This window comes from Aethina tumida, chromosome 3 (genome assembly GCF_024364675.1).
Source record: "Aethina tumida isolate Nest 87 chromosome 3, icAetTumi1.1, whole genome shotgun sequence".
Lineage (NCBI taxonomy): Eukaryota > Metazoa > Arthropoda > Insecta > Coleoptera > Nitidulidae > Aethina > Aethina tumida.
The window spans coordinates 17868473-17891862 of NC_065437.1; the positions used below are offsets into that span (position 1 = coordinate 17868473).

Below are 23390 nucleotides of genomic sequence, written 5' to 3' on the forward strand. Positions count from 1 at the left end.
TGTTGAAATTAAAAATTATGATAATTAGTCATGTTCTGGGGTGTTTCCGAGATGTGAATGAAGTATTTAATTATTTTAAAAGTAGTTTTTAAATTTGTTGAAAATGCGATTTCACACTGGATATTTTTCAGTAAATTTTCAAGGTTTATATGAATGAAAATACACACCAATTTATTTGATTAAAGTGTTTATTGATAATAAAATATGCTTCTCTCTACCAGCCTTTATTATAAGTGATGTTTCACCGGCAACATGTTACAAAATATACATGAGAAATTTTAACATATATAAAATATTCATATACAACAATAACTACGCCTTTTAAGGACAAATTACAATTTCATTTAATATAAATAAACCATAAATTCGATTTGAGATAATATCTCAATATCAATAAAATAAAAGAATGAAAATTTAAGGCACCAGTTTGAAGCGTGTTTACAAGGCACTGTAAAATTAAGACACTACGAGACTGCTAGTGGAAATTAAAATAAGACTATTTCTATTCATAAGATTACATCAATTAATGCGAGCTATTATAAAAAAATAATCTCAGATTTATGAAAAAATGTATTAATAAAATCAAGATGTCAACTCGAGTTAATTAAAAATTAATTAAAAAAAGAAACGTCGTTAAAACTGAAAACTTAAAACATCAATTTTGGAATAAAAGAAAATAAAGAATAGACTCATAAATTAAATATAAATATTGCACGAGCAGTTTATATAATTTCAAATTATTAAAATCACAGATTAGTTCAAATTGCATTATTCTGCAAATATTCTCACAATGAATGAAGTTCCGGTCGACAGGTTTGCTAAGCTTAAGTACTTCTAATATAAAAATAAATACATTTAAAAAGCTTTGTCGTAATCGCTAAGAACGGAAGACAGTCTTCCCAAGCTGCTTTTTAAATTTATTATTATAGGAACTATAATGAATTAACAAAGCGGATGTAAAATTATATCGTAGGGATTTAGTTGTTAGTGTATGACTATTAGAAAGAATTTATCCCGTCTCTTTACTCGTCTGCAAAATGATGAAATTCCACAAATCAGAAATTCACATTGAGCAAGTCGTCTACATAAAAACAGCTTCAAATTAAACCGTCCCTACCGGGGCATCCGCATCGCCATTGCAGAGAACGTTATTTTGACGGTGTTGTAGTATTGCCCGCCAAATTCTCAATTCGGACGCTCCCTTCAGTCTAATCCTCCTCAAGTCATCTCTGTCAATTTGAAACAGAACCTCTTCTAAGGTGTAACCTTCGGATAATATAAGTTTTCGTTCCCTCTCGTGAATGCCCAACCCTTGCAACCAACTGCCCAATCGAGGATCTTCTGAAACTACAGGATCTTCCGAGTCTCTGGATGTAGACAAATGGGTATCTCGATTTTCCGGATAGATCTCCAGTTGACGCCTCATCTGAAATATAATGATTATGAGTGAATATTGTATAATAAAAAACTTATATTATTACCATTTCGCTATATCGTTTAATAAGGTCGGTGTATTCCTGTTCCAGTTTTACTAATTCTGCTCTGGACAAAAGCATCTGATCGCGACAATCGAAGCTCTCGTTGCTCTTAACAGATTTTTCTGAATTGACGGTACTTGGTGAGCTGTGGTTAGCCAAATTCTGACCTAATTCGGGCGACAACACTTCTATAGCAGCCATTACGCAAGAACGTATTAAATTATCAAGGGCGAACATCCAATGTGGTTTAATTTGTTGTCGGCGTAAGACTTCATTTACAGATTCCTTAATAAACATAATTAATTAACGTATACAATTTTATACCATTTTATACTACCTGAAATTGATAAATAGCGAATTGCAGTTGATTAATTGCACCGCCGTCAAACTCCAGCTCTTCTTTAAGAAGTTTGACAGTGTTCTCCACAACGCAAAGTCTAGAGTCCGTCAGATACGCCCGCAGTCCATCCATCAACTTTTGCAAATGCTGTGCCGTGATTACAGTCTCTCCCACTGACTTCTCCCTGACCTTCTTCATCCAGACCTCACATATCTTGGCGCCGTCGTTGCTGAGGACTTTGGTTAGAGTTTGGCGTCGTTGGGAGTCCTTTTTAAGATGGTAGAAGCCGTCGGTTTCGCTGGCGGCGTCCGCTTCGGGAGACATGAGCGCTCCCTGGGAATTACGTCGTTCGGGTAGGTCTTGAGACTCGTCCAAATCCAGGGAAGGAGTATTGATAAGACTATTCAAATTGTAACTATACGTTAAAAATTGGAAATAGTACACATGATACTTAATTGCCACTTTTGTGCCACAATGCAATATCATCATTTTTTAAAATCTTTTTAAAAGTTCTAAAGAAATTAAATGTTTTTCCTTCATGCACGATTAAGTAATTCAGTTGAAATAGGAATATTTGTTAGTGTTGTATAGGTATTAAAGCCCAATTAATAATTTAATAGTAATTATTCTATGAAAAATGGTGTATTTTATAATAATGATTCCCATTTCTACGAATTGTCCCTCAAATTAATATTTTTTTGTTATTCACATTACCCACAAGGTGAAACACCTAAACATGAAATATTGTGCAAACAGCAGTTTCAAGTAACAACTACAGTTGTAATAATTAACTTTTTACCTGTTGTAAGTGTTTGAAGTAGGCATTTGGATGGGGGGTAACGCATTGCCTCGAGTTTGAGAGCTGGAAGTTAACGTAACAGTTACCACCACAAGCAATACAGCACAGGAACAATCAAAGGAAACCATAATGTTAATTTTGGGGATAATAACTAAAATCAAAATTCACTTTGAATTTTAGCGTCGAACGATTGATTGAAAAAATGTTTCTGTAATATATATTGATAATATTTTTAATATATAATTTTTTCTGTACAAAATCAATCAATGTTTGACATATTCGTTTGTAGTTTCAACTAAAATTAATAAACTACAAAAACTACATTACACAAACTAACGCAAAATCCAGTTTTAGTGACAACTACACGTTAGAAACTCATTTCACACAATATTGATGTAAATCAAACTATTTTGTTAATCATGTCAATGAGTTTTCCAAATCGCCACTTACTCATACTCAGGTGTTGAGGGAGACTGACCGGGAGCACTGGAACGACCCGGTCTATGGGGAAGAACACCATGATAATGACTGGATACTTTTCGACTGAAAGCCCTGAACAATAACTTTTATGTATATATTTTATTGTGTTTATTATTCCATATAAATCCAAAAAATTATCACAAGACTTGTAGAATTTACTAAATGTTTAATTATATACTTTAAAAATAAAATATTTATGAATATAATAATATTTAGAATGAAATTATGCATTTTTTATTCAGGTGTTTATTTATTTACCTTACTCTATACATATTTGAATTTAAATCAGAACTAGCAACAACACTACTTAATTTATCAAACATATTTCTGTTCTTCTATCCACATATAAACCGTTAAGTAAAAATTTCACGTCCCGAAAACCATTTAGTATATTTATCAACGTGACGACGACATCAATCCAATCAATCTTCGACGCCATTGCAAACAGTAAACAAAAATGAGTCCGCCGTTAACCATAAAATTGCAACACTAGGGATTCGTGACAAGCACTTGTATACCAAAGACACGTTAGCCTTCTCGGCTTACAAACAACACCCCGATCATCTTTAACCGCAATTTCACTTCCAGCTATCGTGTTTTTTTTATTCCAAAATAGTTTTTGATCGACGTAAATCAACAACTGTTAAAAAAATGTGCATGCGTGATACACTTACTCGGAATCCGGCGTGGTAGGAGTCTGGTTTGGAGCGCTGGAGCGACCAGTGATTGTTCGTGTAGCTACCTTTTCGTAGGGGACTGAAACGCTTCGACTCAGCTCCGGGTTTAGACGGATGCTCTTCTTGCGATCAACACCTGAAAGGACCGTGAAATGGAAAATAATATAAAAATGACTGTCAGTCCAACCCATTCTCAGATTGATCCCTCGAGTCAATTAGATAATAAACTACTTAAAAATTAAGAGGATTAATAATTTAAAACAACATTACAACTAAAAACTGAAAAAAAACAGAAACTTAATTACCCAAGAATGGATCTTCCAGCAGTTCACTAGCCGTTGCTCTTTTGTCCGGATCTGGCTCAAAGCAGCGCTTGATGAAACTTTTCGCTCTGTCGGAGAGTTCTTCAGGTACTTGAGGCGGTTGTTTGTACATGCCGACTTTAAAAACAGCTGCTTGAGGCGATCCTAATTCGATGAATGGTGGTTTCCCGGTGGCCATTTCAACCACTGTACATCCCAAAGACCAAATATCAGCGGGAGCTCCATAGCCTAGTACAAATGTAAACAGTAAATTGTGCATCACAGATGCTTATCTTGCCTTATCTAGTGTTTACTGACCTCTCTGCCCTTTGTCAATGACTTCAGGTGCCATGTACTGCAATGTGCCGGCGAATGTCTCGGTGTTGGGACTCAATCCCGCAAGGCGTTTTGACGTACCAAAATCGGATATTTTTAGGACACCATTGTAAGTGTTGACTAGAACGTTGTCGCCTTTAATGTCTCTGTGAACAATTTTTTGTTCGTGGAGATATCGCAGTCCTTCAAGAATCTGTTTAGTGTAATGGGCGATGGTGTGCTCATTTTTCTTCAACGGGCCCCATTTGGAGCGCAGCAGGGCACTCAACGAGCCGCCAGGAACTTGTTCCATGAAAATTTTGAAGTAGTTTTCTTCGGAGATTGAACCTAGAGTAATCGGAAATATATATTTCAGAGTTTATTGACAACACATGAATTATAATAAAATAATTGTACACAATTTTATGTGAGAATTGTTCCTTTTTATAAATGCGTACCTAAATACTGCACAATATTTTTATGCCTCAGAAATGAGTGCAGTTGTATCTCTTCATGAAACGGTTGCACGGCTCCGAGATCCTTTTCGGGTATTTCTTTAACGGCTATCCGTATTTGTTTGTCAAGATCTCTGGCAGCGTACACAATACCGTAAGTGCCCTTGCCTAATATTATCTTTTTACCATTTTCGTCTTTTTCATACTCGTAACGTATTTCCTTTGGAGGTTCCGGCTCAGTCAAACCTTCCGGCTGGTTTGTCAGTTCGCGGATCAAATCGTAGAATCGAGATCTAAATAAAAGAAAATATTTATTATAAAAATAAGCCTGGTTAGAAATTTAAAATTACGTCATATTTTATAATTACCTGCAAATCATTGATGGGAAATAGATTTGGAAGTCGTCCGAATTGTGGTGCACATAGAGTAACAAGCAACGTTCGTCTCGCTTGTAAAAACTCACGCTTCTAATGTTGTTTGCGCTAAACTCCCAATCATGGATTTGAGTGCATTGCCCTTGCAGACTCTTCTTGCAAATATTCGTGATCTAGGAAGTAGAAGTACACATGAGTTTCCTTTTGTAGCATTTTACCTTTTATTGTATAATCAAATTACCCTAAGATTCTTGGGTTCTGCGTCCAAATTCACACACACGTAACTGGTGATGAACTCTTTGCTGGGTTCCATTATCAATACCGGAAATCGAAAGCGTGTGTCATTGTCCTCTTTCGGTTTAGTCGCCTCCAGAAAGAATTCCATGTATATATCGAAAATTTGCTCTTCGGGCGTAACTTCCGCGTCCTTCTTTCTGCGGAACTTCTCGATCAACTGTATGTTTCCAATTGTCGATTTCAAATACCAATCGGGTGGTTTCAGTTTAAACATACGTTCCGCAGCTTGAATAGCCTTGGCGTAGTGTTGGCCAAGGACGGAGATTTCGAAAAATGTCGCAATATCCCAGTAATCCGTCAAAGACTCCAAAGAACCCTTCTTACCGATCAAGTTGTTCAAAACCATTCCGATTGTGCGTAACTCCTCGGATTTACTGAAATCCTCGCCCGCAATGACAAGGAGGGTTGCAAGATTAATTCCTGAAATCCAGAAACAAAGTTTAATGGAGTTGCTCATTACTATGTTTTGGGAGTCCTTGAAATTTACCTGCATATTCGTTAGACTGCACGTCAAATCCTCTTCTGTACCAATGGATGGCCTGATTAAGGCTTACTGTGTCTTTATGATCCGACTCAATGAATTTATCTTTGTAGATTCTACCGCACAGACATAACATATCCGGAAAATGATTTTCTTGCTAAAATAGTATAAAATTAGTTAAAAAATATTAACGTATGAGTAATAATAATAGAGCACCTTTTCGAGAGCATTGAGGCAAACTTCGAGCGCTTTTTCACAGTCGCCTTTCTCCTTCCTGCGATTCAAGGCGAACGCATACCAATGCAATATATACGAATTGATGTATTTTTTCGATGACGGCACCGTCTTTAGATCCTCGACAAGATGGATCATAGAATCGTAGTCCTGGACGTCACGATACGCGAATAACATATTGAGGACAACCTCGCCGCTAAGCACGTTCGGATCATCGAGCCTTTTTCTGATGTTACGGAGCGCTTCTCGCAATTCGGGGCCCTTCTTTTGTTCCACCAGTTTTTTTAGGTCCGATGTAAATTTTTCCTTAATGTGTTCCCTGTAATTGAAAGTAACAGACAATCGAAAATTTATTTATATTTTTGCAAATAGTGATTGTTCAAACCAGGGAAGTTTCCGACATTTGGGAGTAGATATAGTAGATTTAAAAGTAACTTTCTTCACACCCATTTTCAATTTAACTAAAGGAAAGTATTTAAATTTAAGTTTATATATTTAGGTTCTTTGTCTAGATGTTTAGATAAGATTGTCACTCAAAATTAAATTAAATTAACAATTAAATATTAGGATGGGATTTACAATGTTTTGAAAACTTTTTTATAATGCTTGAAAAATATCGGACGTACTTGCTTTGAATTTCGACGTCCTGTAAGATTTTCTTCAGTCTTTGGTGGAATACTTCAATTGGATCCTCGCCTCTTCCGCTAGGATTTGTGGTCATACAGCTTTGGTCGTCATTTAAGGTGTACGAAATAAATGGATAACTACAGCACGACAGCTGAAATAGTCTTTGTATTAACACAATTTCTAAATATCAGTAATACAACTACCTTCAATCTGAGAGTGACCTCAGAGTCCACATCGTTATAGATGAGTATGTTTTGCTTCATATTAAAGCTCTCCCTTACGCCCAAATGATAAAATAATGTATGTTGTTGGGCTACCAAAGACATGTCTATAACCACCACATCAGCGTTGTAAAATGTGCTCACAACGTTCGCTTCTCCAAAATCCAATTTGTCAAACTGAAATAATGAATAAAGTCTTTACTATGTAATCAAATTATAAATTTTCATATTTAAACAGTAACTATGGGTAATGATATTTGTTTAGGAGTTGGGATTCTGTTATTAAATAAAATAAATATTCAAATAAATAATATTTACTAAAATATTTTTACATAATTATATCGTTTTTTATATACAAATGTATTATCTTTTACACTTTAAACAAAGTTTTAATATAATTAGTCATGTCACTGAATATATCTTTAAGACGTTCGTAAGTCACTTTCAGCCCCTTTTTGATACAGGCCACAATCTGCTGCACTAACCCTCGCATCCATAGGAACAACTCTGTGAAGAACGTGGCAAAACTGGCGAAGAACCGCAAGAATTCCTCCTGTTCAGGCGTAGTCATGTCTTCTAAGGCACGTAACGCGACTTTCTTCTGTTGGTTTAACGTTTTTTGCATGTTGTCGAATAATTTGTCCATCTTCCGTTTATTAGCCCTTGTTGTTTTTTTATCCGTTTCTTTCACGATTTGGTTCACTTCATCAGAATGGGACGTTACTGCCGACAGGAATCCGGATAACGGTGCTAATTTGGATTTATGGGGAAACTGTTGTATGATGGTTATGTGATTCTGCAAGTCGTTTAGTAATTTGTCCTTCTCATTGTATATCATGTCGGTTGTGATCACTTCCCAAGACGTATCCATGACTGTTCTGGGAGACTACTGACAGATGGGTAGAAGTAGCACACGCTCTTTATTTTATTGTTATTAAACCACAATATTATCACTACAAAGTGTGAATAATCGTAATTTAGTGGTAAACAGTAAGTTGGTTTATACTAATTGATAAACGAATCAGGATATTGTATATTAAGTAATCATTAATCATATGGACAAAACGATGAAACTTCTGAAATTATTCACACTGACGTTGAATGTTACAGCGAAAAGGGGGAGGCAGAACTGATAATTAACTTATGATAATCAATTTTGGGCTCTGAGCAAACAGGGTCTTTATGTTTTCGGTTATACTATCTGTAGTGACCAATTCTATTAAGATCCATTGAAATCGAATCGCATCGATTCAACAGTAATTTCATATAGACACAAATGTGACGAATTAAAATAAATATTTAGTGACATAATTTCAACCAATATTTAAAACTATTACTTCTGTATCAATAAGCAACGTTTTATATTATAATTTTAGTTTATTAAATAAATTTTCATGTATTAAAATATTTGTTAAAAAGTCATTAAACATTTCTATGATACAGGGTGCCCATGTAAAACGTACGTATTTTCATTAAAATTCAAAAACACGTCACATCATGAGGACAACTTTTGCCGCAAAAAGTATAGTGAAACCTTCAATCCCCTAACTGAGAGTGTCATCCTCAAATTTGTTCAAATTGGTATGGGTTTAATTATAGCTAAGCTATATTAGCTTAGTTTGAAGGGCTTAGAAATATCAACTATCTGTTGTGTGAAAAATCTATTTGTGCGGTGTTTTTGGATGTTACCTTGTATATAAATGTGTCTGGGTTTACCCCTTTGGTTCCAATTTCATCTAAATTAAGTATATTGTCATTTGAAATATAAATCTATAAATCTTATATAATATAATAATATTTAAATAGATGAACTATATATATGTATATGAATATATTGTAAGATAATGCGGTTTTCCGGTAACATTCATGTCAATATGTTTATAAATTGTTACGTTAATTGAGATTGTTACTCACTTAAAAATGAATCACTACTGCTAAAAATTCAACAGGAAAATTTTGAGAAAATTTTGTATACATTTGTTTTTGCACGTATTGAGTCCGAATTTTTCAAAAAGTGTGTGATATTCTTTGTATAAAAATGATTTTATATAACAGAGAAAAATCAGATAGCTGTATATATTTCTTTTAAATTGTATTATTACTGATATAAACAGAAGTATAAGGTTTATCAAAAAACATTTTTTCTCCCGTCTTCTGTTGGACTTTTATTAGAATTTTTTTTAAGAAATCGTCTTATTATTTAGAAATGCATATCGGATTAAAACATTTCAGATAGGTTATGAAACACCCTGTATAGAAGTATTTGTTTGAACTTTTCCGTCAAAACGGAATGTACATCATTACATATTGAGAGTTGTACATAGCCAATATTATTATATTACATTACATATGTGTAATGCTCTAATAATAGTTTTAAATAATAGTTTATTTTATGATACTAGAGATAATTCATAAATTAAAATAAATATTATTTTAACACTTAGTTTCTTAAATGTATCTGAAATTAATGAAAGAATCCTTTAAAATCGACAAAAGTGTTCATGTGTGTATATATTAGCTTTTCATAATTAATTTGTTTAATATTTAAAAAGCACGTATTGTTCAAATTTGTTCAACACGAAGAACTCGATAAAAAAATATGCATATCACTTTGTATACGTCGTTCAAACAAAAACGTCCAGTTTTGGTAGCTTGGGGGTGTGTCCACTATTGCACAACATTTCAGAAAAAATACAAAAATATTTATAATTAAATTTTATTAATTAATTAATTAACTAATGAAATTACTTAAAAAAAAATCGAAATTTCGTTGTGGATTAAAAAAAAATTAGTTTTGGAATAAAATATACAATATTCGTTATATTATAACATTTATGTGTATAAAAGTATTTTTAAAAGCTTGAGTTACATCGTCAAATATAGTCACAACATATATCATTGCGGAATTATATCAACTTTTTATTCTTTCGGTAACGTTATTCTGCGTTTAAATATTTTCACATTCATTTCTTCCATATTATCGAATATACTGAGAACTTTTCTTTTTGTTTTCTTTGGCTGTTTCTTTTAAAAAGAACTAAATTTAGACTTTTATTAATTTCTACAAACTTTTTATTATATTATATTTTCAAGTAATTTATACATTGAGGGAATTACTTTTTGATTGGTAATCTTTTCATTAAAATGTTCTTATTATTAGATTTTTTTTATATAAACGTGGAATACATATGCATACTAAATGACACTCTACTGGGTGATCAACCAGAAAAGTATTTTTACATCGCCAAATATGGCCGTAACATATATCATTGCGGAATTATATCCCCTTTTTATTCTCTCGATAATGTTATACATAAGAATTTTTAACCAATTTATTATATACACGAAAAAACCGAATCCCAGAAGAAAAATTATCACTTATTCCTGTTCTTCTGGTTTCATATTTTTCTTCTCCTGCGTTTAAATATTTTCACATTCATTTCTTCCATATTATCGAATATACTGAGAACTTTTCTTTTTGTTTTCTTTGGCTGTTTCTTTTAAAGAGAACTAAATTTAGTCCTTTATTAATTTCTACAAACTTTTTATTATTTATATTTTGACATGATTTATAAATTGAAGAGGGAATTAGTTTTTGTTTGGTAAACTTTTTATCAAAATGTTCTTATTGTAAGAGATTGCTTTTATTTTTTTGTCAGGATGACTAATTTTTTATATAAACTGAGTGATGGGATTATGTGCAATAAAACTAAATAGATAAAAATCCATAACTGGAGTATTCACATAAGCCAACTTACAATGGGATAAGAGGTGCATTCTATAAATATCTATGAACTAAAGTTATATATAATTTGAAAAATAAAATTGTATATCACTAACAAGTAAAATATTATTCATAAACACAACTGTATTATAAATAAAATATTTTAATTTTTGGGAAAATACACGAAATAAATTAAAAATACAAATTAAATCATTATTTATTAAATACGAGACATTCAATTATAAATATATTGTTACATTGTAAAGAAGTCTACAACTTTTTCTACAATATCATTAAAGATGGATCTCACAAAATTTTGGGCCATTCTTAAGCCTTTCTTGATCGCTTCGACAACGGTGTTCACCAAATCTTTAAACCAATGAAACAACTCCGTAAAGAAATTGGAGAATCCGGCGTAAAATTTCAGCAGTTCATTCTGTTCGTTTGGGTCCATATTTCTCAGCGACGCCTTAGCCTTCTGCCTCTGTCCATTGAGTTGGTTACGCATATCGTCAAATAGCGTGTCCAACTTTCTGCCAGTAGCCGGAGTTGCATTTTTGGAACTCGCTTCCACTATGGTGTCTCGAATTTCGTCGGATTTTTGCACGAAATCCTTGACAAACTGTTGACAGGTAACCGCCTGTTCCCGCGACGATGGCCGCACCAGATTTTCTTCGCACTCACGCAAGTTTTCAAGTATTTCATTTTGTTTATCGGTGATCTTCTCCATTTTTTAATTATTCGGTCGCAAACACTGTGAGTGAGAAATATGAGACGTTGACTCGATATTTAAGCAAGAGCAGCGCATCATTGCCAATTACTTCTCGTATTATTGGCGATAATAATGATTCACAACACAGGAAATTTCAAGCGTCAATAGAATATCTGAACATATGGCAACCGTGCATCCGTTACTGTTTTCATACTACATAACGCATTTACTAACTCGCGTGAATCCCCGAGTTACTAAATATTAATTTGTTGCAGAAATGATCGCGGTTTTTATATCGTTTACTTTTATATATGACTTTTTTCAAATATAGTAATGCTATATATCGTTTTTAAGGGCGTTTTTACTATATCTGATTGTGTTGGTTGTTTGTTTGTCGTTAGTTTATTTAAAACTTTCAAAACGGCATGGGCAAAAAGACTGCACGATTTTTTTTGTTTCAATTCAAAGATAATGAGATTTTCCAGCAACATATTCATTTCAAGATGTTTATAATTTATTACATCAATTGGTATGGTTACTCAACAAAATATGAATCAACACTGCTAAAAATTCAACGGAAAATTGTGAGAAAATTTGGTATACATTTGTTTTTGCAGACATTTAGTCCGAATTTCTCAAAAAGATATAACAGACAAAAATCAGATAGCTGTGTATATTTCTTTAAAATGGTAAATAATTTTAATTATAAACTTAGCAATATAAACAGAAGAATACACACAACTACAAATTAAATAAGTTAAATTCGAATAAATCTTCAACACATAAATGTAGATTCTTCATTTACAGTATGTCTATTAGGAACATACAAGTGGATAAAATTATATTAGAAGCTTCAATAGTAACCCCAAAAATATTTTTTTAAATTTCTTTAATTTTAGTCAGGTTATCTGTCAACCCTTTTATTACATCCAAAATTATTGAAGAGGGGAAATATGTTTTTTCTTCTTATGTCGACTTCATATTTCTATTTCAAGAAGCAAATCATCAAAATTTTTGCTCTCATTTTTTAAGCGTTATGTAGAGACAAACTCTTGCATTCCCTGGTTAAGTTCTAGAAAATATTAATTTATATAGAACAAATTGCATTTGTTTGACCATCTTTTTTGTCAAAACGTAGTATTGTAACGAGATACAAGACTATAATTTAATTTACATAGTTTTACATAGCCAATATAATATGTAATGCTCTAATAATAGTTTTAAATAACATTTACCATATTTTATGACAATAGAGATAATTCATAAATTAAAACAAATATTTTGATAAATACACGACATATAGGTAAACGGATGTTCATAATACTTGGTTTCTTAAATACATCTGAAATTAATGAAAGAATCCCTTAAATTCGACAAAAGTGTACATGTGTATATACATTAGCTTTTCATAATTAATTTGTTTATAAAAAACATATATTGTTCAACGCGAAGAATTCGAGTTTCAGTAGCGTGGAGGTGTCTACTATTGCACACCATTTCAGAAAAAGTACGAAAATATTTATAACTAAATTTTATTAATTAATTGCTTAAAAATACTGTTTTATGAAAGATACTGTTCTAATGAACTTACTTTACAAAAAATTCGAAATTTCGTTGTGGATTTAAGAAAGTTGTAGTTTTGGAATGAAATATACACATATATGTTATATTATAACATTTATGTGTATAAAAGTATTTTTAAAAGCTTCAGTTACATCGTCAAATATAGTCACAACATATATCATTGCGGCATTATATCCACTTTTTATTCTTTCGGTAACATTATTCTACTTTTAAATATTTTCACATTCATTTCTTCCATATTATCGAATATACTGATAACTTTTCTTTTTGTTTTCTTTGGCTGTTTCTTTTAAAGAGAACTAAATTTAGACTTTTATTAATTTCTACAAACTTTTTATTATATCATATTTTCAAGTAATTTATACATTGAAGGAATTACTTTTTGATTAGTAAACTTTTCATCAAAATGTTCTTATTATTAGAATTTTTTTATATAAACGTGGAATACATATGGATATTAAATGTCACTCTACTGGGTGATAGGATTATTTATGTGATTCAAAATCCGTAACTGGGGTATTCATATAAGCCAACTTACAATGGGATAAGAGATGCATTCTATACATATCTATAAACTAAAGTTATAATTAATGGTGATTTTATTAAACGTTAATCTAATACTTACATAATTAAAATAAGTTTAATTGTAATAACTTAAAAATAAAATTGTATACCATTAACAAGTAAAATGATATTTAGAAATGTTCTTGTTATATTTTCATTCATCATAAGGTGCTTTGTTAAAAATTCTGAATATACTATAATTTTCCCAATGATACACTGTCATATTTATGTCTTAAACATGAATGTGAGGCTGGCTGCCTATTCACAATTATTTATTTATTATAAAAGGGTATATTTTTATGAGAACTTGACTATGAACTTAAAAATATTATATTTTGAAGATTGGAAAAATTATAACTCATGCATAAAATAAATTATTTAATACTTTTTTTGTAATTTTATGTTCTATAATTTAAAAAGAGTTGAATAAAGAATGCTGAGTTGTACCACTTGGTCACTATTTTTATATATTGTGTCTACTATAAAAATATCACTTTAATGTCTTGAACTATTGAGAACAAAACTTCATTTAATGTCATTTATGTTTAGCTAATTGTAAATACTACACAAAAAGTTTATACATGAAATTTTCATTTATCTATGGTATACTAATGATTTTGTTTTTCAAATATATCATGCTATACATGCACAATATTAATAATATTTAAAAGTTTGGAGATTTTTATTTTTTTTATTGTCTCCTCAAAAGTTTTGACTGATAGGTCTTAAGAAGCAAGAAAAAAAAAATGGTAGATATATATTAAATAAAATAATTATTGTTACTGTTAAAAAATATGACATATTTAGTAAACAACTTTATGATTATCATAAAATAATATCTTAAAGTTAAGAACCATAATAAATGCATATGCATTTTATTTGTGACAACAGATCTTAATTTTAGCATTTCATTTGTGTATTTTTATGTAATAAGTTATAAAAAATTTGTTCTCAACAATTCAATAACATATTGTAGCACACACTCTGTATATATTTATGTGTAGTAATAAATCACAAACCTAAATGCTATGAAGCTTTATGAAATTCAGTTTAATAAAATGTTAATTTTGATACCATAAATTATAAACCTTTAGAAAGACTGATTATTTTCCGTCGCTAATGCGACTTGGGTCACCTTTTTAACAGATTAAAAAGAAACACAATAATCAACAAAATATGTGGTACCTGAATGTGATTCAACTTAGCACCAACAAGCAAACAGGCTTGTCTGACCTCCTCCAGAGCTTTCTTTCGGTTGTTAAGGTATTTGTCCAGCAAACTTATATCAATAACACAACAAACTTCCATGTGCTGCCTAGACATGTTGGAGTGAATGGTGTGGGCAGTCACATCTGAATGTGACCCAACACTGTCTGTGACACTTCTATTTTCTGAAAAATATTGGTTGGTTAGAAATCATCTATGACAAATAACAAAAACAATACCTGCGTCGGGTTCGACGACAGTGGGAATGGGATTGGGAGGCACCATATTCCTAACACAAACAAACGTCCAACCACAATAAATAAACAATGTCGTAATATGTTTAAAATTCCTTATAACGCTGAAACAGGCATTTCTGCGTTCAGAGCACGCGACGCGTTGCAACTATAAATAACGCCGAAAACTTGCATAATTCCAAATACAATTCGTCGTTAAACTGACAGCTGTCAACAAAAGAAAATAACCTTACAATTTCTTGCCTGTTCGGATGTCGAGGTCAATTTGTATCGGTCAATTTGAATGTGCATATCATCAAATAAGCCCGTTGTATTGATAATTTAAACCAACAATTATAATTTCACTTGCAATTTCAATACTCTACCCGATGTTTCTAGATTATAATGATAGGCAACCCCGTGTACATGCTACACAGTCTAATTGTTACTTTTTAAGAATTACACTATATTTTTAATTTCACGAGTGGTGATCATCGTAGTCATTATTTTATTTTATTTAATGTGTGTAACAGATATTTAAGATAATTTTTCTCTTTCTACGTTATTTCTCTGTATATACTTGCAAATCTCCCGCCGGGCATGCACATTTGGCAAAGTTCGACGAACGTCGGCCGTCACAGATGTTTGTCGTAATTGGCCGCGGTTCGGCCAAGTTTGTTGGCGTTCGTCTGGTTATCGGGATAATAGGATAAATCAAATAAATAAAGCATTGGCGCTTGTTTGTTACATCATTTGTGAGTACGTTAATTACACGACCTAAATAATAAAAATGCCAATCTGGAACAACGATACCATTATACGTTTTTTGGAATTGTATCAGGGGGAACCAATTATATGGGACCCATCAAAGAAATATCATAAGGACAAGTCAAGGGTAAGTTTTAAAACAAGCATCTAAACAACCTATATTTATGTTTAATATTTTCCAGGTAAACCAAGCTTGGTCCCGAATTTCCAGCGAAATGGGAGTTTCAGTTATGGAACTTAAAAGGAAAAAAGAGTCGCTGATGGCCACCTTTCGAACTCATTTAAAGAAAAAAAAAGCATCAATAAAATCAGGCGACGGTGCCGATGACATTTATAAACCAATGTGGATTTTTTATGATATAATGAATGGATTTCTTGGACGAATTTACGAATGTAAACCCACAATAAAAATAGAAGACAATGTAAGTAATTTAATAAAAGCTTTCGACAGCTCAGTAAGGGTTAATTAAACATACGTTTTGGTATATTCGTGACATGGTTTGTCTTGTTCGCTTAAAGCAAAGGGTCCATCTACTACGAATACCCGGGGTAAATTTTCTTCATGTTCTGGTAGAGGAGAAAGAAGTGCCAAATTGATACGATCTTAGTTCATGTTTTTCTGCAAAGAACTGTTTCAAACTGATTCATCTGCAAATTATCGCTGTCAACTAAGGCCAAAAGAACAAGTTTCTTTTGTAATTATGGTATTTCGAGCTAGTGCTGATAGTTCCCACACAAATTAGAAGGCAACTGGACTTTCTTCAATTGTTAACAATTGTTTATTTTAGGTACAAAACAATCAGGTTCGGGATGATGTAGACTCCATAAGTGATAATACATCAAATTGTACACCAACAACACAAACATCTACACCACAGATTTCGTCACCAATCAAACGCGATGTACAAGGTCATCGACGTCTTGTGTCTAAACCAGAGCTTCAAGAAATCGGGAAGCAAATGAAGGAGACTTCTAGTGCGTCAAACAATTTTCCCAGCACGAGATTAAATGAAATGGAACACAACGAAGATGAATGCGATCTCTACGTAAAACTTCTGGCTAAAAAATTAAGAAAGCTATCTGATCATGAGCGACAAGAAATAATGTACCAGATAGATGGTATAATGCTAGAAAAGTCGCGTTTGAGTCATACAAGTTCACCGTGTTCATCGAACAACACTAAAATAGCTTCTCCTGTAGCAGATCCCCGCTCTGCAACACCTCCCATAGAACTGCAGTACCTTCATTAATCATTTTGGTACATATTTTATTATCCACAAGACTACTTGTTAATGTGCCTGATCCGCCTAGTTTTGTTAATTGTTAATAATATAATATTAATGTGTATAAAAGGTGCGTTTCTGTGATGAAACAATAAACTAAGAAGAATTGTTATTTACCTTTTTTTGATCCTTCAGAGCTCCGTTGATAGATTACTACCTACAGCCTCCCACTGACATCTTGCAGAAATTATGGTTTTAAATCTTGAAAAACACTACCTCCATGCTTTGCCTATAAGATCATGTTTATGTTAATTAATGAAATTTATAGAGAGGCAAAAAGTAAACCGATAATAGGTACTTATTTTGCATACATTTTCAACTCTTTTGCCGCCAATATTTTGACCAATATTAATTTAAAATTTTCTCTTAACGCAATAATCCATAAACTACTAAAAATAAATTCCTAAAAAGTTCTTATTTTTCCCACAGAATTATGAATGTGAATAATTTTTTGTGAAATTTGGTATATATATATATAACTAAAGATAAAATAAAAAAATAAATTGTGTTTAAAAAATGTAATGTGCAATGGTAAAGTTATGCTTTCTGTCTATTAGAATGTTTTTATATGCGAAATCTACATTCCACATTTATTAAATTTTGTTATAATTTCTCAAAATAAACACTCCAAATAGTACGACGTTCCTTATTCTTTCAAAATGTCGGAACCAATCTCTTTTACTATTTGACAAATAGATTCTGGACTATATAAGTCTCAAAATTTTCATTACTAATTTAACGTTTTATAAAAGCTAAAGTGTGTTCAAAAATTTTAAAATTAAATAAATAACTTAATATTAATAATTTTGTTTAATTATTGCTAACAGTATGTACTACAATTGCTCATTCATTTGATTTTTTTGATTTAACGAATTTATTATTTGGTTAATTCGATTAATAGAATACCTAAAAAAACAGGTAGATTTTTTTAAATAAATTGGCGGGTAAATAGATGCAGCATGCAAGAAGCAAAGTAAAAGCTTGAACTAACAACAGTTTTCAAAATTAAATTAATACACACCACCAATCAGATGGATACATATAATGGACTTGATCGTTCAGAAACAGACAATAGGTCCATGATTGTAAGCCATACCGTTATTGATAATAATGTGAGTCCGGATGTATGTATAAACAAGCGAAAACGCCATACATTTACTAGAGAACAGCTGGATTTACTAGAAACGACTTTTTCCACAAACGAAAAACCATCCAACGAAGTCTTGGATGACTTGGCAAATCGTTTTGGTTTGACCTCATATCAGATTAAGGTATGGTTTAAAAACCGTATGGCTAAGTTGAAGAAGTTAGGAAATTTTGATGGCCCTCTACAAGAGGTTTATATGACTGGATCACTACAACAGTGCAGTGAATATTGGCAAGATGATTCCAATAGTGTATATTTGCAAGAGGACTCCAATAGTGCTTATTCTCAACAGGGAGGGTTCACTAATCTGTCCCATCAAGAAGAGTATAACTATCAACAGAGTGTTAGTCCAGAAGAATTTTTCCGCCAACTTTCGCCTCATTATATGGAATATATAGGTAGAATTGTGGACGAGTACTATAAGAATGGAACATTCATTGTATAAATAAAATAAATAAATAAACTAGAATGTATGAGCAGATTAGAGATATGAAATCTCAATAAATTCGTCAATACAATGTACAAATGTGTGTGTTTATTTTTCATTCAATTTGTCATCAAAATTAAACATTGTTTCATATACACAAACAGGACTAAGTGCAGTATTTCAACTGTCTCTGTTATAAATTATGTCTCTTAGGTAAGCTCAGTAGTTCCCACTCAACTAGACTTTCTTTCATTAATAATTCTTCCAGTCAACAGTATATGTAAACAAATAAATTGATTGTTTATTTTAGATACAAAACAGTCAGGTTAGAAAAAATGTGATAAATTCTGCCACATGTACGTTCTCATTCAAACGCGATGTGCAAGGTCTTGTATTCAAGCTTGAGCTTCAAGTGAAAGCAAATGAAGGAAGCCACCAGTGGATCGAGCAATTTTCCAAGCACTAAAATAGATGAAATGGAACAGAATGAAGATGAATGCGATATCTACGTAAAACTGAGCGACAAGGAAAGACGTACCAGATAAATGGTATAATGCTAGAAGAATTGCAGACCATTAATCAATCATCCTACAATGCACATGACTGTGCCTGATCAGCCACTAGGTAGATCTACCTAGTTCAGATTTTATTAATAAAATAATATTAACGTACCTATTATAGGAATAAACAATAAACTAGAAGAGAATTGTTATTTACCTTTAGTTGATCCTTCAGATATCCGTTAATGGACTCACATACTCCAGGTACAATTTTCGCAATAACGTGGCTTGAAATTTTGGATAGGTAGTCTAGATTACTATCTACAGTCACCCAAAAATATCTTGCAGAAATTTTCGAATGCTCCGGAAGACCATGTTTATGTTAATGAAATTTATGAAAGTCAAAAAGTAACCCGTTAATAAGTACTTATTTTGTCAACTGTGTGGTTGGCGTAGTTGCTGGCAAATCTTTGAACAAATGCTCCGCCAAATATTTCGGCCAATGTCACATCATGGCAACACATTTCTCCGACACATAAAGTGCTTAGGAAGGTAGTTAAACTGTCATATGCTTTAAAAAAAATGGGAATTCAGCAGCCATGGCCGAGAGAAACGAATAGAGACAGATAAGTATTTACAACTGAGTCAATGATGTGCTGGAACTTGGAATTGGAATATATCATTTTAGTGGCATGATCTAGATAAAAAAATAAGAAACAAAACTGTATACAATTAATTCTGTAATACATCTATATTTAATAAGCAAACTAAACCATAAGACTAATGAATTTGTGTATTTTTTGTATTTGCAAAAGACCTTGCCAACGGGATAATGTATCATTAATGACAAGTTCTTGGACAATCCGAATGCAATCGAAAGGACAATTGCCATTCAATTTTTGGCTACGTTCTCAATAACGTTTTAGTTAATGCGAAACATCCTGACACTGAATCTGATCATTTCCGCATCCGAGAAGGGTAACCTTTAACAATTTTTTTCGTTGATTTACAGAAAACAATTTTAAAATGGTTAGAATATAAATGTGTAATTTTTTGGAAAATAATAAATGAAGTGTATACGCTTAGGAAGTTATTATAAATTTAAATATTTAAAAAAAACGACAATTTTTTTAAATTATTTTATTTTGTGTGAATTCTGACATTGTGACAAATTGTGTAATTTGCTTAGATAAAATATTTGCATATGTGTGATTAATTACTGCAATTATTTAAACCATTATGTAAATCATAAAAGTTCTTTAACATTATATTAGAAATCATTTAATAGTTGCATTGGTTTCGTTGTGTGCCCTCTCTTGAAATGGTACGAGGTCTGCACTCTTAGAACAATAATTAATGCTGGATATATTGGAAAGTAATTAGTGTATTATAATTAAATCCACGGATGCCGGGTGATTTTAAGGCTTCAAACGAAACGGAATTGGTTTTATGTTGGTATCTGGGTCAGGAATGAGTAAAACCAATGTTATATTTGCAGATATTTTTATGCGATAATATAGACAAATTGTCCTTACTTCCTATCTTCTACCTTTGTTTATTAAAAAAATACCTAATCGAGGTCGTGGTGGAATATTGAAAAAATCGAAGACATTGACCATATCTGTTCACTTTTAAAATTTAATTGATTTTTGTATATGCATAATGGATTAATTTACTTTCATGTGTGTTGGAATAGTTAAGTAAGTTTACTAAACAGCGTTGGAATGTTTCATGCTTAAACTATTTAATAAATTTAATACAATAAAATTAGCTAATCATCATATCCAATAATAAATTATTTTATTATTTATATTTCTGAAATTAACAAGAGTATATTAGTAATTAATTAATTTTAGAGTGAAAAATAATTTTTATGGCGTGCTTAGAGTTCTCTCTTATCTGTCTTTGGTTTCTTAAAATTAAGCTACAATTGAAAAATATCTTAAATAGGCCACATATTTTTAATCTTTTTTTCGATACTATTGAGATAATATAAAGTGATTGCATGGATTAAAAATTCCCGAAAAAAATCCACGTGATATTATTGGTCAATAGAATCCACTCGACAATTGAATGACGATCCGAAGAAACCGCACTTTAAACTTAATCAGCAATCGAATGATAAATATACAACTAAATTAAATAAACCATGAAACCACTAAATTGAGCGATCAATCAAAAACCCAATTGGTTGCATAATTTCCAACATTGACTTTCTTGCTAAATACACCATAAAGGATTTTCCAACATTGACTCTCTTATTAATTATACCATAAACTGATCGACTCTGGACGCGAATTATACAGGCGGTCATATTCATAATTACTCTTTTTTTATGCCGCGTGCGATTATGCGGCTAATTATTATACGCGCAAGCATTGTACTTGATTATGTCGTTAATTCGATTATGTTTTATTTGCATAGAAAAACATTACTAAGGCCGTTCAGGGTTATTTGACACACTAATTTAGCAAAAATCAAATAACAATAATTAGTCATATAAGGTTTTTCATTTGTTATTGGAAAAATAACTACTGATTTTAAAAACAGTTTTTGAATTTTTAATTTCTTCATTAGTTAATATTACTGAAATATGAAAATCAAATTCATTTGGACTCTTCACCTCAACAATGGCAAATTTGTGTTTCCTGTTTATTCTTTTATTTAAGGAGGCATCCAAAATTAATGACACATCAATTGATGTTAGTATAATTACAATATGCCAAATTTTACATTTTTAATTAATAGATTATTCAGTTACAAAATTTGATATAAAATAAAAATATTATGGTAGAAAGAAAATGATGCAAAATTCCATTTATTCATATGAAAACTGCAAATTTCTTCGCTTCTAAATTTGAAATTTGCAAACCACTATTATATTCTCACTGAAACAAATTTAAACAAAATTTATGTATACATTTAAGTATATTTATGTATTATAGAATTGGTATTTATTTAATGTACAGTGGTGGAAAAATGTATGGAGTGTTTATCCTCTGGAATTATTCATAATAGTCTTTAACAAGTAGATGAAGTTTGTGAAAGTGGCCGAACGCAATGTGACGTGACAAAAACATTAAATATTTTTCAGAGTGCTGTTTCGAAAATTTTGTGTAAATTCCGCACTCAAGGTGGTTTTAGAAGCAAGCCAGGACGTCTGCGAAAAACATCAAGACAAATCACAGAGGAAATTTCAACATAATATAATCATTGCTATCAAAGAAAAACAGAGCATCCCTTCTGACATTTATAAAATCTAACTTATTATGGACTCAAGAAAAATGGAACACTATCCTTAATTTGTTTGGGTTGAATGAAAGAACATTTATGAGATGTCAGTGGTGCAACGATGCTATATTAAATACTAAATTCCTACGGTTAAACATGGTGGTGGTTGCATTATGGTTAGGGGGTGCTTTTCTCGATCCAAAGTTGAACTCTTAATTCAAGTGCAGGGAAAAATGAATTTCTTCAAACCATCTAGGGGCAGTGGCGATAAATTCCTCTTGACACATTGCGTAGTACTACTAGATTTTATGTCAAGTAGTGATAGAAACCAAAGATTACCCCACAAAGTATTGAAATATTTGAGTTATTTTTTATTTTTTATGAATATTGATAAAATATACCATACTTCTTTACATACCAAACTGATTTTTTATCCATAAAAAAGTAAAAACCTGTGAATATAATGATCATTATGATTAATGACCAGTCTTGTAATAAATTAGTTTTGGTCAGATTTTTGACAGATTAGAGAAAACTTTCAGTAACATTTGTTACAAGTAAATACATATTTCATACTTTTTTCCATCACTGTATATTATGGTATGTATTTTGATAAACTGTAAACATTGTCTTACTTATGTAAAATTGGATGTATATTGTAACGCACTGCTCTAATTTTGGCGAATGCGCAAGTTTTAATTTATTTTATTTTAGTTGCTTTTCTATTTTTCAATAAATATAAGTTTCTTATTTTTTAACATTGATAAAATTTAATAAGAATACAGTTTTTTTTAATTTTTACATGATTAAAATATAAATAAAATAAATTTGAATAATATCATTAAATTTTGTTATTCGTTCAACACTTTTTTTCTGTACAAAGGCAAACAAATAATAATAATAATACTCGATAGTTAGTTATTAATTTTTT

The 23390-nt window shown here is 31.4% G+C and overlaps 2 protein-coding genes across 6 annotated transcripts; one reads left to right on the top strand and one right to left on the bottom strand.

Annotated features, from left to right (window-relative positions):
* Positions 1-170: 170 nt before the first annotated feature.
* LOC109598758 (mitogen-activated protein kinase kinase kinase 15) lies at positions 171-15362 on the bottom strand. 5 transcript variants are annotated; one of them, XM_049965319.1, is made up of 17 exons: positions 15110-15361; positions 14850-15055; positions 7063-7257; positions 6859-7010; positions 6215-6551; positions 6005-6155; positions 5462-5937; positions 5215-5393; positions 4850-5139; positions 4395-4739; positions 4080-4325; positions 3772-3910; positions 3068-3160; positions 2618-2680; positions 1816-2218; positions 1482-1763; positions 171-1426 (listed from the first exon to the last, which is right to left on the bottom strand). In XM_049965319.1, exons 1-17 carry the CDS (start codon positions 15153-15155, stop codon positions 1103-1105), a joined length of 3927 nt encoding a protein of 1308 aa, XP_049821276.1. In that variant the 5' UTR covers positions 15156-15361; the 3' UTR covers positions 171-1102. The 5 variants fall into 5 exon arrangements, with proteins under 5 accessions (XP_049821276.1, XP_049821275.1, XP_049821277.1 ...); XM_049965318.1 differs by having other exon boundaries at positions 3068-3169; XM_049965320.1 differs by lacking the exon at positions 2618-2680 and having other exon boundaries at positions 3068-3169; positions 15110-15362.
* Positions 15363-15624: 262 nt separating this feature from the next.
* On the top strand, positions 15625-17266 carry LOC109598752 (uncharacterized). Its single transcript, XM_020014675.2, has 3 exons — positions 15625-15998; positions 16054-16293; positions 16660-17266. The coding sequence occupies exons 1-3, from the start codon at positions 15894-15896 to the stop codon at positions 17119-17121; spliced, it is 807 nt and encodes a 268-aa protein (XP_019870234.2). The 5' UTR covers positions 15625-15893; the 3' UTR covers positions 17122-17266.
* Positions 17267-23390: the final 6124 nt, after the last annotated feature.